At 40.0% G+C, this 16,595-nt stretch overlaps 1 protein-coding gene across 1 annotated transcript; it reads left to right on the forward strand.

Annotated features, from left to right (window-relative positions):
* The first annotated feature begins 2,459 nt into the window (after positions 1 to 2,459).
* psmd5 (proteasome 26S subunit, non-ATPase 5) lies at positions 2,460 to 15,400 on the forward strand. The gene is made up of 10 exons (XM_061927046.1): positions 2,460 to 2,701; positions 2,904 to 3,048; positions 5,038 to 5,151; positions 7,135 to 7,263; positions 7,337 to 7,446; positions 8,680 to 8,822; positions 8,897 to 9,088; positions 14,117 to 14,226; positions 14,307 to 14,447; positions 14,530 to 15,400. The coding sequence occupies exons 1-10, from the start codon at positions 2,529 to 2,531 to the stop codon at positions 14,785 to 14,787; spliced, it is 1,515 nt and encodes a 504-aa protein (XP_061783030.1). The 5' UTR covers positions 2,460 to 2,528; the 3' UTR covers positions 14,788 to 15,400.
* The last annotated feature ends 1,195 nt before the right edge of the window (positions 15,401 to 16,595 follow it).

Genomic DNA, 16,595 nt, shown 5'->3' on the forward strand with positions numbered 1-16,595 from the left:
AGACACATGTTTTATTATTCATAGTTTGCTTAACAGTAATAGAATGTTCTAATATGCTATAAGCGACCAGACGTCCGAGATCAAAACTGGGAATATAATCCCAGAGAAGGGGGAAAAAATGGGACAGCTATTTTTAAGTTGAAGAAACAATTGGATTAGGTTATATATACATGCGTGTATCCTACATAAACAATGTATGAATATATTAGATATCTATATATCTTAGGGACTTATAGACTGTATCTCTGTTGCTGCAGCAGCAGAGAGTTTATTCTGTCTTGACACTTTGTATTGATATTTTCTATTACATTCTTCCCTTAAATGATCATGTTTACACATGTATTTTTTTATGTATGTCGCTTTGGATAAAAGTGTCTGCCAAATACTTAAACATAAACATATATAAACACCTGAAAGTCTTTATATCAGCTAAAACCATCAATCTGTTTCACTGGATCCAAATTCTGTTTTACCCAAGAATGTTAGTATTTGAATATTGTTACTTGAAGACTTATTCCTGGTTACAATTATACTGTTAAAAAAGTATTGTCTTATATTTTGCCTAAAATGAGAATGCATCATATTCAGTGGCGGCTGGTGAATTTTGTTTTAGGTGGAGCAGAAAGTTTGTAAACCAAACCCCTATAGGGGCGTCATCCTCCCCCAGAAGATTTCTTTGTGATTTTCATCTACAAATATTGAAGATCTTTGCTCCTTCTCAACTCTGTGGTAATATTATTTTCATAAAATACAACCAATAGTACGTTAATGTTAAATCTTACTTGTGAAAAGTAATCCCCCAATTCTTATTTTCAACAGTCCGCTCATTTGAGCAGAAAAACGCTGAACACCAGCCCGGCATCTTTGTTTTCTACCTGTCAACTGTCAGTTTAGGCTGCTCGCCAGCTCCTCATCACCACTTCAAGATGGCGGCCAAATTGCTCGCGTCACAGCAACCAATGCTGCGTCTACTTATAAGATGTCTATGGTTATAACGTCATTGCAAACACGGCAATCTGTTGCGTCCACTGCAGTTTGCTACCTTATTCATACTTTTTGTCAAGTGATTTTTTTTTAAACAGGGTTTCATGAGGTACCTATACATAACATTACCTTAGTCAATGTATCACACACAGTAACGTAACGTTAGTCAATGTATCACACACAGTAACGTAACGTTAGATGGCGGTCAGCAGCACCGCGTGTTTTAACCACCTACAAAAAGACAAACATAGTCAAATAAAGGTCAGTTAAAATGTATGCTATATTAAGAATAGGTGTACATATTGCATAGGGCCCTGACATCTAAAAAGTACAACTCTGTTCATTATTATGTTCATGTATTTGTTATGTTTTTCATGTGTACGCACACATCAACACACATACAGTATGAGATGAGATCAATGAGATAAGGTAAGAACAGGATAGAAACTGCTGTGGAACTAGTTACAATGCAATATGCCATGGAAATACAATGTTAACACTTTTGTGCAAATAAGTACAGTTGCATTTGTTTTTTCAAATGTGTTTATTCTGTAAAGGAATGAGTTAAATGTTTAAAATGACTGGTTAATAGTGCTATTATGAAGTGCAATGTCACCACTATCTTTTTTACTGCAATTTCAAATGCATTTGTTTTGATAAATAAATACAGCATTTTAAAAGCATACACAATCTGTGTAAATATATTAGTCTGTGGTTAAAAGGACTTGAAAGGACTCGAAACTCAAAATGCAGGACTTGGGACTTGACTTGAGACTTTCCAGTCTTGACTTTGGACTTGACTCGGGACTTGCCTGTCTTGACTCGGGAGTTGACTCGAGACTTGAGGGCAAATACTTGAGACTTGTGACTTGCAAAGCAATGACTTGGTCCCACCTCTGCATTCTTGTTTGGTGTGGGTTCACAGTGTGGCGCATATTAGCAACTGTGTTAAAGTTGTTTATACAGCCACCCTCAGTGTGACCTGTATGACTGTTGATCAATTTGCCTTGCATTCACTTATGTGTGCGTAAAAGCCGCATATATTATGTGATGGGCACGCTGTTTGTATGGAGGAAAAGCGGACGTGACGACAGGCTGTAGAGGACGCCAAAGGCAGTGGAAATCGAGAGAAATTCGGGGGAATGGTTGCCCCGGGAGATTTTCCAGAGGGGCACTGAAATTCGGGAGTCTCCCGGGAAAATCGGGAGGGTTGGCAAGTATGCCCAACACTGAGTATTGAGAATTCTTAATTTGTTTAAACCAACCTTATTATTAAACTTCCATGGCTATATTTATTGCATATTAACAAATATGTCATATTTTTAATGGAATACATGTTCCTGAATACTGTTTTTATTTGTTGCTCGGTTGAATCAGATTACATGCAACGTGGAGCATTAACCAGCAGGTGGCAACAACTAGCAACTGTGTCTATAATCCAATCCTCAATCAGTAAAGAAGAAGCGTAGTCGGAAGCAAACTCAGGGAGACAGCTAGCAGCGAGCCAGTGCCACAGTTAGCTTCCCGTATAAACAGTGGCAATAATGACTGCCTCCATCGAGAGTTTGCTGGAGGAAATCTCCGGCGTAGAAGACCCAATTGAGGAGCTACAGTGTCTGAAAACTGCACTTTTATCGATACCCGTCAGCGCTTTGAGGGACTTCATTAGCGGACATCGTTTCGATGTGATCTTCTCTTTGTTAAACTCCAATGAAAGGTCGGTATGGTGCTGTTTGCTGAGTCACGTTTCTGTTTGTTACAGATAAATTGCGTCAATTATATTATGCCACAAAAAATATTAATACATATTTAAAAATTCTATAGATTACATTTTTTCAAGTGTTTATTTGAACGTATACGGGTTTACAAAAACTACACATGTGGTTAATAGTGATCATTGACAACATCTGCATTGGCAGGGAGCAGGTTGAGCTCTGTGTGGACGTCCTTGAACGCATCTTAATAGCCTGCAGCCCTTTGCATGTCGCCCAGAACTACAGAGCAAGACTGCAGGCAGGTCTGACCCATCCCAACAATACTGTGAAGATACTGGCTTTGACCCAGGTAAACCAGCTCACAAACTGTGCATGCACCGGTAAATCTAGTAACCAAAAGCTGTACTGTAACCCAGTGGTTGTCATATTTTTTTCCTCATCTCAGAAAACAATGACCAACATTTTTTTTTTTTTTTTTTTTTTTTAAAGTAGCACAGTTGGCCTAAGTATTTGTTAAAAACAAGGCAGCTGTTTTATTTAGCAAGAATATTGAATATTTTTGGCAAATGTAACACTAAAGACAGTTTGAATAGTAACACTGTATTTCAATATTTTAATTATTTTGGTGTACCACTACATAGAGCCTGCATGGCGTGTACCACTAGTTTTAGAATTACTGCTCTAATTTATCAAGGTTCAAGGATTATTCGTCACATGCAGAGTACACCACAGTGAAATGCTTTTTTCCATGCTCTTCAGATATTGCGTACAGTTGGATCCAAACTAGGGATGTCCCGATCCAGGTTTTTGCACTTCCGATCTGATACCGGCAGATACTGGCCTATCCGAGCATGTATTAAAGTTTAAAGTTTTTTAGCCTACTTAGTTGTCAGATTCATGTTGAAAAGGATTTTAGTACTCTTGATAACAACTAGCCAGCTGAATTAGGTGAGTTTGAATAATACACAATGGTTGGTAACAAGAAACTGACCTGTTTATTCAAGGATAAACACAAAATAGACAAAATTATACATGACAAACAGAAATGGCATCATTGAACAGTAAAAAAGTGAACAGTATAAAGTGCAAATAATGCTTTAATCATTATTAAAAGAACCAAAACACACAAACAACCTGAGTGGGACAAAATGTCTTTAACTCAGCATCTATACTTGCTCTTGAACAAGTGTAAACTTTAAAAAAAAAATAAAATTAAAAATAAAATATCTACACACTCCCTTCAATTGTCCCCCCCGCCCCTCCTGACTGCAGTCCGAGCATAATGGGGAGATGTGTTGGATGGTGCGTTGAAAGCCCACTTTACTCACGAGAGATAACGGCTCATTATCCAGAATGATTTCCTCGGCAATGACTCTAGTTATCCCCTGGGCTTTAGCACTGTTCAGTGGCAGTATGTCACGCTTTGCGAACGTTTCTGTCAGAGTTAGTTGGGTAGGACCTTTCTTTTTCTTTTCGTCAGTTTTCTTTAGAAATTCTTCATATTCTTTACGGTGGTATTTCGCTAAATGCTTGATCAGATTTGTTGTATTAAAATGTCTTACAACTTTACCACCACGCTTGACATTATTGTGGCATGTTTTGCACTCCACCTCTTTATCTTTTTCGTTTTGTAGGGTAAAATAATCCCACACAGCTGACATTTTTACCGGTAACTTCCGCTCGCCTTTCGGAACCATGAACCGGCATCCGCTTCCGATTAGGACGGTTAGGACACAGACCTGTGGATGTGTTGAAGGTGTGCTGGAAAATGCGGAACGGAAATTAGGGAGCAGCAGAAAAGTGGAATGTATTATTTAAATCGATGCGTTGGAAAACACGGACCGGATTTCTTTTTAAAACTGGATCTGCATTGGCATTTTCCCATGCCTTGCCTATACGCATTTTTTGGCCAATATCGGCGGCCGATCCGATCCAAATATCGGATCGGGACAACCCTAATCCAAACACTAGTTGCTGAATCTAATACACTTAAATACAAAAAATAAAAAAAATTGAATGGCTCTGATGTACATTAATTACAAGACAATATTTTACACAATAAGTCCCAGTAGTTATGGTAGAAGTATCAGTACAAGTGAAAGTACAGTGGTCACATATAGTACCAGTGCAATGTCAAATAGTATAACAGTATACACAGTATAGGAAGTAATACATATTAAGGTGTCTACAGTTCTTTGGCAGTTGAGTAGTGACAGTAGTATGAACAAAGGTAATGGAACAGTATGACTTCTTTTATACTCTTGTTTTTACATTATTTACAGTCATTGAATGAAGAGTATTGTAGTCCAGTAATTACAGGACTTATCTGTCTCATCAGGTTGGTAGAATGGTGGAGCACCCTGACGCTGTCACCGAAATCCTTAACAACGATGACATTCTTCAAACGGTCATCCACTCTATTGCAGAAGAGAACATGACAGTGGCCAAACAGGTAAGCAATAATTGCAGTCTTTCCTTCATATATGATGTGTTCTAGGGCTGGGCCGGTAATATCAATACATATTGCCATAGACACGTAATCAATATCAATATAAAATGTGTTCGATGAAACGTACTATATATGTTTTGTTCTTAAATAAAATCGTGATCATACTAGACAAACTTGTATTTTAGTAGTAAGTAAGCAAACAAACGCTCCTAATCTGTCTGCTGACATATGCAGTAACATATTGTGTCATTTCTCATTCTATTATTTTGTCAAAATTATAAAGGACGACCTGTAAAAAATTATTATTAATTTACTTGTTCATTTACTGTTATTATCTGGTTATTTTCCGTTTCAACATTTTCTATCTACACTTCAGTTTGAATGCAATAATCACTTATTCTTCTGTTTGATAATTTACATTAGTTTTGGATGATACCACAAATGTAGGTATCGATCCGAAACTAAGTCCTTACAGGATCATACATTGGTCATATTCAAAGTCCTCATGTGTCCAGGGACGTATTTCCTGAGTTTATAAACATAATATGAATTTTAAAAAAAGCAACAAAGATTTTGTGATGATTAAAAATATCGATGTAATCATAGTAGTATTGATTAGATACGCTCTTGTACTTGATATCATTACAGGTGAGCTACAGTGTATAGTGAAGCATGTTTTAGCTATTCCTCATCCTGCGGGGATGATACTTGTAAGAAACGTACTTAATTTGTTGCCATGGAGGCAAGTATTAGGGATTTAGAAGTAGCTAAAACACTGCGGACTGCGGATGGACGATAGCTGCTAGCTAGCTAGCCATGTCTTACAGCACCTCTTGTAGAGCTGTGTTTTAGTGTTAGAGCTTTACCATTATCTTTAGTTTTTAGGCCAAAATGCGTCCGTTCTTCCTTTTCTGTCTACACACCTTGTCTGTTTGTAAGTACTCCATGATTGTGCGCTGCCGAACATGCTCCACTGCTCGTAAAATGAGCAATGTCATGATGTGGCGACGCGCCGTCATGCCCGTAAAAAAAAAAGAAATGGGGAACCGGTACTTTTCAAACGGAGTACAGTACCATTTTTATTCATTACGCTTGGTTGCGCCATCTTACTCTCTCGCTGGTGATTCTCTCCACCATGTGAGAATAAAAAATAAAAATGAGTGCCGCAGAGTCAAGAAATTGTCAATAAAACAAGAAAAGGCTCTTTGAAAGTATGGCAGTTTTTTTTGTTTTGTTTTTTAAAAGGATCATAGTCCTTCGCCGCGCTAATCTTTTTTTAACCATCGTCTGTTCAGATGTACGGAAACAATAGGTTGGAAATGAAGTGCAGGACTGTATGAAAAATAAATAACAAAATGTAACAAATGTACTACTTATAATACTTTGGTCCATAATATTTAAATGATAATTACTGCATGATATAAATTCATTTCTATCCTTAAATAAGAATAACAGACCAAATTAAATGTTACACACACACACACACACACACACACACACACACACACACACACACACACACACACACACACACACCATGTAACTTCCTGGCAGTTAACTTGCAGAAAATAGTTTTTCCTCAGATTTCTGTATGTTTACATTTTTACACTTTGCACTATTCTGTTACACTGTGTTACAAGTATTTATGTATGCCTTATTTTGCAACTCCATTTTAAAAAGGGTATTGTTAAGTGTTCAATGTGATTTTAGAATTGTGTTTACACTGACTGTTTAAATGATTTCCATGGCTGTGTTAACATTTCCTTTCTGCTTTGATAGCTGAGAGGAGGAAGGTTACATTTGAAAATACAAATGTTTACATAAATTATTTTTTTTCTCCAGGTCAATATTTTCCACATGTCATAAAAAAACATCAATAATTATCAATATTGATCCATTTAAAAAACATCGTAATACAGTATTCAACCATATCGCCCAGCCCTAATTTGTACATTTTTTTTAACAGTGTTTTCACTTGTGTTGCAGGCCATCCAATCCCTATCGAAGCTGAGCCACTCCAAACCTGGTTTGGACAAACTGTTTAAGAGTGATTTACTGAAAGCTCTGAAAGACGTGATGGCTACAAGTGACATTATCCGATATAGAATATATGAAGTAAGATTATTTTAGCGGACTTATTCAGGGTACCTATGGCTTGTATTATTTAAAATGTATTTTTCGTTTTCAGCTGGTTGTTGGAATTTCTTCTATGTCGCCAATTTCGCTTGGCTACTGCGCCAACAGCGGGTTATTGTCTCAGTTGCTCGAGGAACTAACAGGCGATGACGTCTTAATAAGGTAATAAACTCAGTGTTATTATAAATATAAAGGTAACAATATACATATACACACATATGTATACATACAGTGTGCACATAAAACGTTGATAGGTTATTTTCACAAATTACAGTGCATTAAAAAGATAAAAACATCCATCCATCCATACATTTTCTACCGCTCGTCCCTTTCGGGGTCTCATATGTATTCGTTTTATAGACAAAATTCCAAAAAAAATGCAGTTCCCCCTTTACCCCCAGTAGATGCACTAATAATAATAATGATGATAATGATGTAGGGGCAGCACAGTGCACGAGGGGTTAGTGCATCTGCCTCACAATACGAAGGTCCTGAGTAGTCTTGGGTTTAATCCCGGGCTCGGGATCTTTCTGTGTGGAGTTTGCATGTCCTCCCCGTGACTGCGTGGGTTCCCTCCGGGTACTCCGGCTTCCTCCCACTTCCAAAGACATGCACCTGGGAATAGGTTGATTGGCAACACTAAATTGGCCCTAGTGTGTGAATGTGAGTGTGAATGTTGTCTGTCTATCTGTGTTGGCCCTGCGATGAGGTGGCGACTTGTCCAGGGTGTACCCCGCCTTCCGCCCGATTGTAGCTGAGATAGGCTCCAGCGCCCCCCGTGACCCCAAAAGGGAATAAGCGGTAGAAAATGGATGGATGGATAATGATGTATTGAGATTATTAGAGATTAATAGAGCTTTTAGTCCCCCCAAAAGACCAATTGACGCCACTGGTTCGAACGCTTAATGAGACACATCAGCCACTGGTTTGAATGCCTAATGAGACACATTATTGATGAAACTAAGACATAAAAATGTGAATATTGTGGAATCATTGAATGCGTCATCTACTGTGTTTGCGGGTTATCATGCTGGGAAGACTGGCAAATGGGATACAATAATCAATCGGTGGGACTGTATACATGCAAGAGGGAACTCGTTTACAATAATCTATCAAATCTATTATTATTATAATCCTGTTTTTAAAAATTCCAAAACCTAAATAAGATTTTTGCATGTTATTTTTAAAAGCTAGTTTCAATCCAGTTTTGTCAATGATTGTTTTTAGTGTATGTAAACATACTGAGTGTGTGTATGGGGATTAGATTAAGTGTGGTGTGGGCGCTAATAATAAGTAATATTTAAGATATCTAATGTTGAATTTTCATTCACAAAATAAAATCAGAAAGATGGAGCCTTTGATGCCTGAGTAATGTTATTACCGGTACATTTTAAGGGCCACATCAATTGAGATGGTGACAACTGTTGCCCACACCCAACATGGCCGACAGTACTTGGCCCAGCAGGGTATAATGGACAAGATTTCCAACATGATTAAAGGAGCAGAAACGGATCCCTTGTTCTCCTTGTATCTTCCAGGTGAGCTGCCAAATTACGATGCTCCTAAAGATAAAACGCTGCCTTCACTATTGATTTTACTTGCACTTTTCCAGGTTTGGTGAAGTTCTTTGGCAACTTGGCCATCATGGACAGTCCCCAGCAGGTTTGTGAGAGCTACCCAGTGTTCCAGAATAAAGTGTTTGAAATGGCAATGGACGCGGATCCCGTGATGGTCGGCGTCGCTCTGGACACTTTGGGATTGCTCGGTTCTACCGTGGAAGGGAAGCAGGTCCTGCAGAAAACAGGTAAAGTGGCACCTTAATTTAAGAGTGTTTTGAGATAAGAGCTGTCTTTGGCTAATAGTTATTCTTTAAGTTGCAAGCAAACATGTGTTATAAGAATCCCCAGCATGAGTTGGCGTAGCAAATGCCACAGTGAACCCCGAAAGATCTGACCAAAACATCTGGTCTCACTTGCTAGCATTAGCTTATAGCTAGAGATGGACATAACTTTGTTTTTACAACCATGGGAAGAAAGGACAGTACCGAGAACAAAAATGTGGATTATATTTACTGATCATCAAAAACATGGTTGAGTGTATCACTGATTGTCTGCAACATACTAAAGCAGAATCAGTTGATACACTAGCCCAGGGGTCGGCAACCCGCGGCTCCGGAGCCGCATGCGGCTCTTTGATCACTCTGATGCGGCTCAGCAGCTTACTTGCTGAACCCCCCAATTGTCCCGTGAGACTTCCGGATTTCAGTGCCTCTCGCTGAATACTCCCGGGATTAATATTCACCGATTTTCACCCTTAAAGCTATATTAAGGGCGTGCTGTGATGGTACAACATTTGACGCCCTCTACAATCTGTATTGACAGAGTGCCAGCCAAACTCTTGTTATGCAATATACATCTTCTGCTTGCACACGTACTTGACAGCAAGGCATACTTGGTCAACAGCCACACAGGTTACACCGACGGTGATCATATAAAACAACTTTAACACTCATACTAATAATGCGCCACACTTTGAACCAAAACCAAACAAGAATGACAAACACATTTCGGGAGAACATCTGCACCTTAACACAACATAAACACAACAGAACAAACACCCACAATCCCATGCAGCCCTGACTCTTCCGGGCTAGAATTATACACCCCTGCTACCACCAAACCCCGCCCCCACCCCAAGCCTGCTCCCTCACACATCAACCCCCCCCCTGTGCGTCGGTTGAGGTGGGTGGGGTTTGGTAGCGGGGGTGTATAATGTATCCCGGAAGAGATAGGGCTGCATGGGATTCTGGGTATTTGTCCTGTTGTGTTTATGTTGTGTTACGGTGCAGATGTTCTTCCGAAATGTGTTTGTCATTCTTGTTTGGTGTGGGTTCACAGTGTGGCGCATTATTAGTAAGAGTGTTAAAGTTTTTTTTATACCGCCACCGTCAGTGTAACCTGTGTGGTTGTTGAGCAAGTATGCCTTGCTGTCACCTACATGAGCAAGCGACAGCACCATACAACATGTGGATGATCAGACACGCTGGTTGTAGTGGGCGCTATATGCCGTACCATCACAGCACGCATGACGCTGACAAGCGCTAGTCATTCAAAACCTGCGTGCCGCACCAGCTTAAAAAATCCATATAAAGGTGTGGGCAGCGTGTCTGAGACCCCTGGTTTAAACATAGCACAAAGCAAAAAAAAATTGTTTATATACAGTGTTATTTCATTTAAAATTTCAAACATTTTTGCGGCTCCCATAGTTTTCTAAAATTTGTGATACTGGTCAAAATGGCTCTTTGACTGGTAAAGGTTGCCGACCCCTGCACTAGCCAAATATTTTAAAATAATATCAACTCCGTTTCTTCGCAAGGATTATTAGTCATTCTTAATCTAAAATGGGAATATATGAACATCCGAGGAGTCAGCATCCTAATGACAGCAGACCTTTTAGTAAGTGACATTACATTGTTTGTTGGCTCTCATGAAGTCTGCAGTGAGTAATAATCAGTGATGAAGAAAAGAAAAAAAATTGTGATGTTTTTTAAATTAATGTGCCGCTTATGCTTAAAATGATCCCAAAAAAAATAAATAATAAATATATATATATCCGCTTATTCCCTTTGGGGTCGCGGGGGCGCTGGAGCCTATCTCAGCTACAATCGGGCGGAAGGCGGGGTACACCCTGGACAAGTCGCCACCTCATCGCAGATATATATATATATATATATATCCATCCATCCATCCATTTTCTACCGCTTATTCCCTTTGGGGTCGCGGGGGGCGCTGGAGCCTATCTCAGCTACAATCGGGCGGAAGGCGGGGTACACCCTGGACAAGTCGCCACCTCATCGCAGGGCCAACACATATATATATATATATATATATGTATGTGTGTGTGTGTGTGTGTGTGTGTGTGTGTGTGTGTGTGTGTGTGTGTGTGTGTGTGTGTGTGTGTGTGTGTGTGTGTGTGTGTGTGTGTGTGTGTGTGTGTGTATATATATATTCTATTTATGCATTCTAAATATGCCCATTAATGCATTACATATATGCTTACATCATGCATATATAACCTGAATGGAGGTGTTTGGATCTTTTTTTATAAGGGCTTTGTAGGCGGAATAGAGCGGCTTCATTGTAAGTGGACTTTGGAACGCATTTATTTATTATTTAGAATGCAATCATTATGTCTATCATAATGATTGTGAACAACAGGAAAGCATTCAAAAAAAGTGCAGTTCCCCTTCAACGAAAGCCCACAGCAAAGCCAAATGACTTGCATAAGATGGGTTAGTGCAAGTTCAACAAATTATGGCTCCAGAACAATCAATTTAATGCATGCTTGAAGCTGGTGGATGGAAACATGTAGAGTGTTCAGGACCCGAATGTGGAGCCATTGAGGAGGGAAGCGTTTGTAAACATTACGGTGGAAGTGACAGGAATGATAATGTAAAGGTCAAAAATTCGGATAGGTCAGTGTCAAACGATGCTCAAAACGCCACAACACTTCCACAACTATACAAGGATCAACTTAACCCCCCAAAGAAGTGTTATATGGTGCCAATTGCTGAAGGAGATCAATATGCAATATTTACTAGTGAAATTATACTATTGCATACAGTAAACCCGCACTAATTTCTCTGTGATAAGTGTGCTCACAGCAGTAAAACTATAAAAAAAAATGTGTTTCTGTTATTTCTATTATATATTCCAATAATTTCAGGTCAGCTCGTCATGCCTAATCTAATATTTTTTCCCCCAAGTTTAACACAGCAACTGACATTAAAACTTATAAAGTTGTCTGTTTAGTGTTTACACTCAGTTTTTGGTTGGATGAGCAAACCAAGGAAGATTTGCGAATGTACCGTAATCTTGTTTATTAGCAATATGTTTTTTTTTTAAAAAGTCACAAAAACAGGTACAATTATTAATACATACCAGATACAAAATGAGCTGAGCAAATTTGAATCTTATCCACATTATGCACATCCAAATTATGTTTGAGGCTTGCAAGCCATAATCGCCCTCATTCTTTTTAGACAATTGCTCTGTCTGCACTGTTTTTCACACTTTGTGAAGATACAGCAGTAATACTCTAGATGTTTTTATCTTTTTTCTCAATTCTGACATTTGCAAAAACACTGCAAACGTTAACTATTTAGTTTTAGCAGAGATGAACAGTACCTTTCACAGACTTTATATTGTTGTGGTTTCCTCTACCATTGCTGACGTTCCGGTTGTTGTTACATGAAAACCTTGCCCTTATGTGGGCTCTGTACCGAGGATGTCGTTGTGGCTTGTGCAGCCCTTTGAGACACTTGTGATTTAGGGCTATATAAATAAACAATGATTGATTGATTGATATGAAGCATACTGCACTTCATCCATCCATCCATTTTCTACCGCTTGTCCCTTTTGGAGTCGCGGGGGGTCGCTGGAGCCTATCTCAGCTGCATTCGGGCGGAAGGCAGGGTACACCCTGGACAAGTCCCCACCTCATTGCAGGGCCAACACAGATAGACAGACAACATTCACACTCACATTCACACACTAGGGCCAATTTAGTGTTGCCAATCAACCTATCCCCAGGTGCATGTCTTTGGCGGTGGGAGGAAGCCGGAGTACCCGGAGGGAACCCACTTTTTGCAAGAAAACATTTACATGGCAAATATGAAAAATGGCTGTTATGTTTGCTAATATTTTTTTCAATAGAGATTCTGGTGTAGTTAGTTTAATCATGTTGTTTTCCAATGTGAGAGAGCAGTGAATAATAATAATAATAATAATAATAATACATTGTATTTATAAGGCGCCTTTCTGGGCACTCAAGGAAAATCAAAACAATAAAATCAAATTGGATAAAAACAACAACAACAAAGATAAAGAAGAAAAGATGATTACAATGAATAAGCAGTCAGGAATAGGTGTGTTTTGAGTCTTGATTTGAAGAGGGATATTGAGTCTTAAGTTACGAAGGTCTGGTGGCAAAGAGTTCCAAAGATGTGGGGCAGAGAGGCTGAAAGCTCGGGCACCCATGGTGGACAGTTTAAATAAAGGGACAGTGGGTGAAGAGGATCTTGGGGAACGTGAGGGCGTGGCGACATGGATCAGGTCAGAGAGATATGATGGAGAGAGTTTATGGATGGCTTTGAAAGTGAGGAGAATTATTTTAAAGTGGATATGATGTTTGATGGGTAGCCAGTGGAGTTGCTGCAGAACAGGGGTGATGTGCTGTATTGAAGGGGTTCTGGTGATTATCCGGGCTGCAGAGTTCTGGAGAAGCTGAAGTTTGTGAAGTGACTTGTGAGGGAGACCAAACAGGAGAGAGTTGCAGTAGTCCAGGCGAGAGGTGACCAGGCTATGGACTAGTATGGCAGCAGTATGTGGGGTAAGGGATGGGCGAAGACGATTAATGTTCCGTAGATAAAAATAAGCAGACCGGGTAATGCTGTTTATGTGGGCTTGAAAGGAGAGTGTGCTGTTCATAATCAATTCATATATTTACGATTCTATTTTGACCCTCTGATTTTCCTTTGTCTTTGTACTTTGTTGTCCGTATGGATGTGAAATGGTCTTAAATTATATTCATTATGGTCTTAAAAAAGTATGTAAAAGTCTTAAATTTGACTTGTTGAAACCTGCACAGACCCTGTGAATGTGAGTCAGCTGATTTCACGTTATCTTCTCTTCAACACCGCTCGGCCTCTTTTTTTTCTTTGTTCTTGAGTGTGTGTGGCAAAAAAGGCAAAGTGAAAAGCAAACCAAATGCGCAGAGTGGAATATGTTTTGTTATTAGAAATAAAACAAACTTTTTGCTCCGACCCCCGCAGGGGACAGATTTAATGCGGTATTGGTAAGGATAAGCCAGCTCGCCAGCGCTGGCGCAACAGAGCTCAGAGTGCGCAGCTTGGAGGCCATATCACAACTCCTCACTCTGCAGGTATGTATAGCACCACCTAAGAAATATATATACTGTAGTTTGAGTACTATCAATGTTGATCGCTGGTGTTCTTTTACTAGCCAGAACAACAGACAGAAGATCTGCTGGCCCTTTCGGAGTCATGGTTCCGCCTTTTATCCAAACAGCCTGTTGACATGATTCGGAACATCAGCACTCAGCCGTTCCCAGAGCTGCACTGTAGTGCCCTGAGGGTCTTCACTGTAAGTACCTCCGCCGCTTGCATACACAATGTATTGTCCTCTTTATCCACAGCTGTCTCATTTTTATGTACATTTCTCCAAGGCCATTGGCACTCAGCCGTGGGGTCAGAGGTTAATGATCGGCTCACCTGGTTTCATGGAGTTTATTCTGGATCGTTCTACTGGTCAAAGCAAAGAGGCCAAAGATGCCAAGTTTGAACTGGTGGGCTCACTTGTGAGTTCTTCGACGGCGGCGGAGATACTTGGCACTCAGAATTACATCTCTCTCAAGGCCTATCTGAAAGAGGGACCCTACTATGTGTCGGCAGTGGCCGCAGTGGGCACAGAAGGAGCAGACTGAGAGTCACTTGACTTTGTGCAATCATGTTTACATACAAGTGGGTTCACACATTTTCCACAAAAATACATCTAATATTGCACTTATTGAATTCATCTAGAAACAGAATGTAAATGATTTAAATTACATTAATTTTAACATAAAGGGGCGTTACTTTACCTTAGACGTAACATTTGAAAGTAGAACTGGACATAATACCAAACCAAAAGGCACAGATTAAAGATATTTTTGCTTACATAAAATAATTTATTTTTGTTTGTGTGTCTGTGTTTATATTCACATTTTATATATAAGAGTGAAATATTGGTTTAAGTGTGCTTGTTTATGTTGAGTATGTTTTTTCAGTTGCGTCTTTCGAACGCATCAACTCTTTTGAATTGCTTTCTGAAGTGAACGATGAGAACCGATTCGCAGTTGCAAGTTTTTCGTTTGGGAGACATTTTTTATGCACACGCAGCTGAAGTACTGGCAATTTTTATTTACATACTGTACATGCTTTTTCTTCATAATTGTAATTTTTCTGTATTGTGAAAATGCAATTTTTCTATGAAGTGTTTTTAAGTGAGGTAAAATTAAAAATGATTCTTGTCCGGAAAGGGTGGAGTGCATTCTCCGAGATCTTGCCCCAATGTGGAGGAGTTCAAGTACCTTGGGGGTCTTGTTCACGATTGAGGAAAGAGTGCATCGTGAGATCGACAGGTGCATGCAGTGATAAGGACCTTTCATCGGTCTGTCGTGGTGAAGAAGGGGCTGAGCCGAAAGGCAAAGCTCTCAATTTACCGGTCAATCTATGTCCCTATCCTCACCTATGGTCATGAGCTTTGGGTTATGACCGAAAGGACAAGATCCTGAGTACAAGCGGCCAAAATTAGTTTCCTCCGTCGGGTGTTGGGGCTCTTCCTTAGAAAAGAGTGAGAAGCTCTGTTTTCGGGAGGAGCTCAGAGTAAAGCCGCTGTTCCTGCGCATTGGAAGGAGCCAGATGAGGTGGTTTGCATCTGGTCAAAATGTACCCCGGATACCACGTCCAACCGGAAGAAAGCCTTGGGGAAGACCCAGGACACGTTGGAGAGACTATATCTCCCAGCTGGCCTGGGAATGCCTTGGGATCCCCCTGGACTAGCTGGACGAAATGGCGAGGGAAGTCTGAGCTTCTCTGCTTAGGCTGCTGCCCCCGCAACCCGACCTCTGATAAGCGGACGAAGATGGGTGGTAAATTCAAAATACTGACGTCACTGTCAAAGCACAGAGATATGGCACCCCCTAATGGAAAGTTAACAATAAAAACCCAAAATGTGTTAATATTTCAGAGTAATTCCCACCATTAAAGTAATACTGGTGTATGTTTAAATTATTGTCGTCCACATCTTTTCTAACTGCTATCAGTGATTGTTTCCTTGATAAAGACAAAAAACTGAAAAACACAAATAAGCCAGTCTTTTGAACGGCTCCTAAAGTGCAGCAAATTTAACATTCATTTTGATTGTCTTTGGTGAGTTGGCGACTTGTCCAGGGTGTACACCGCCTTCCGCCCAAATGCAGCTAGATAGGCTGCAGCACTCCCGCGACCCCGAAAGGGACAAGCAGTAGAAAAATGGATGGATGGATAGTTGATTTTACACATTTGGGTATGCACCTGGGGATAGGTTGATTGGCAACACTAAATTGGCCCTGATGTGTGAATGTTTGACTATCTGTGTTGGCCCTGTGATGAGGTGGCGACTTGTCCAGGGTGTACACCGCCTTCCGCCCGTGTGCAGCTGAGATAGGCTCCAGCACCCCCCTGCGACCCCGAAAGGGACAAGCGGTAGAAA

Source organism: Nerophis lumbriciformis, linkage group LG32, assembly GCF_033978685.3.
Source record: "Nerophis lumbriciformis linkage group LG32, RoL_Nlum_v2.1, whole genome shotgun sequence".
Classification (NCBI taxonomy): domain Eukaryota; kingdom Metazoa; phylum Chordata; class Actinopteri; order Syngnathiformes; family Syngnathidae; genus Nerophis; species Nerophis lumbriciformis.

Excerpts from the sequence above, each read along its gene's own strand:
- psmd5 (XM_061927046.1), top strand. The coding sequence starts at position 2,529 with ATGACTGCCTCCATCGAGAGTTTGCTGGAGGAAATCTCCGGCGTAGAA. Across the intron at positions 7,447-8,679 it reads GGCGATGACGTCTTAATAAG|GGCCACATCAATTGAGATGG; the intron begins GTAATAAACTCA and ends GTACATTTTAAG. Across the intron at positions 8,823-8,896 it reads GTTCTCCTTGTATCTTCCAG|GTTTGGTGAAGTTCTTTGGC; the intron begins GTGAGCTGCCAA and ends GCACTTTTCCAG.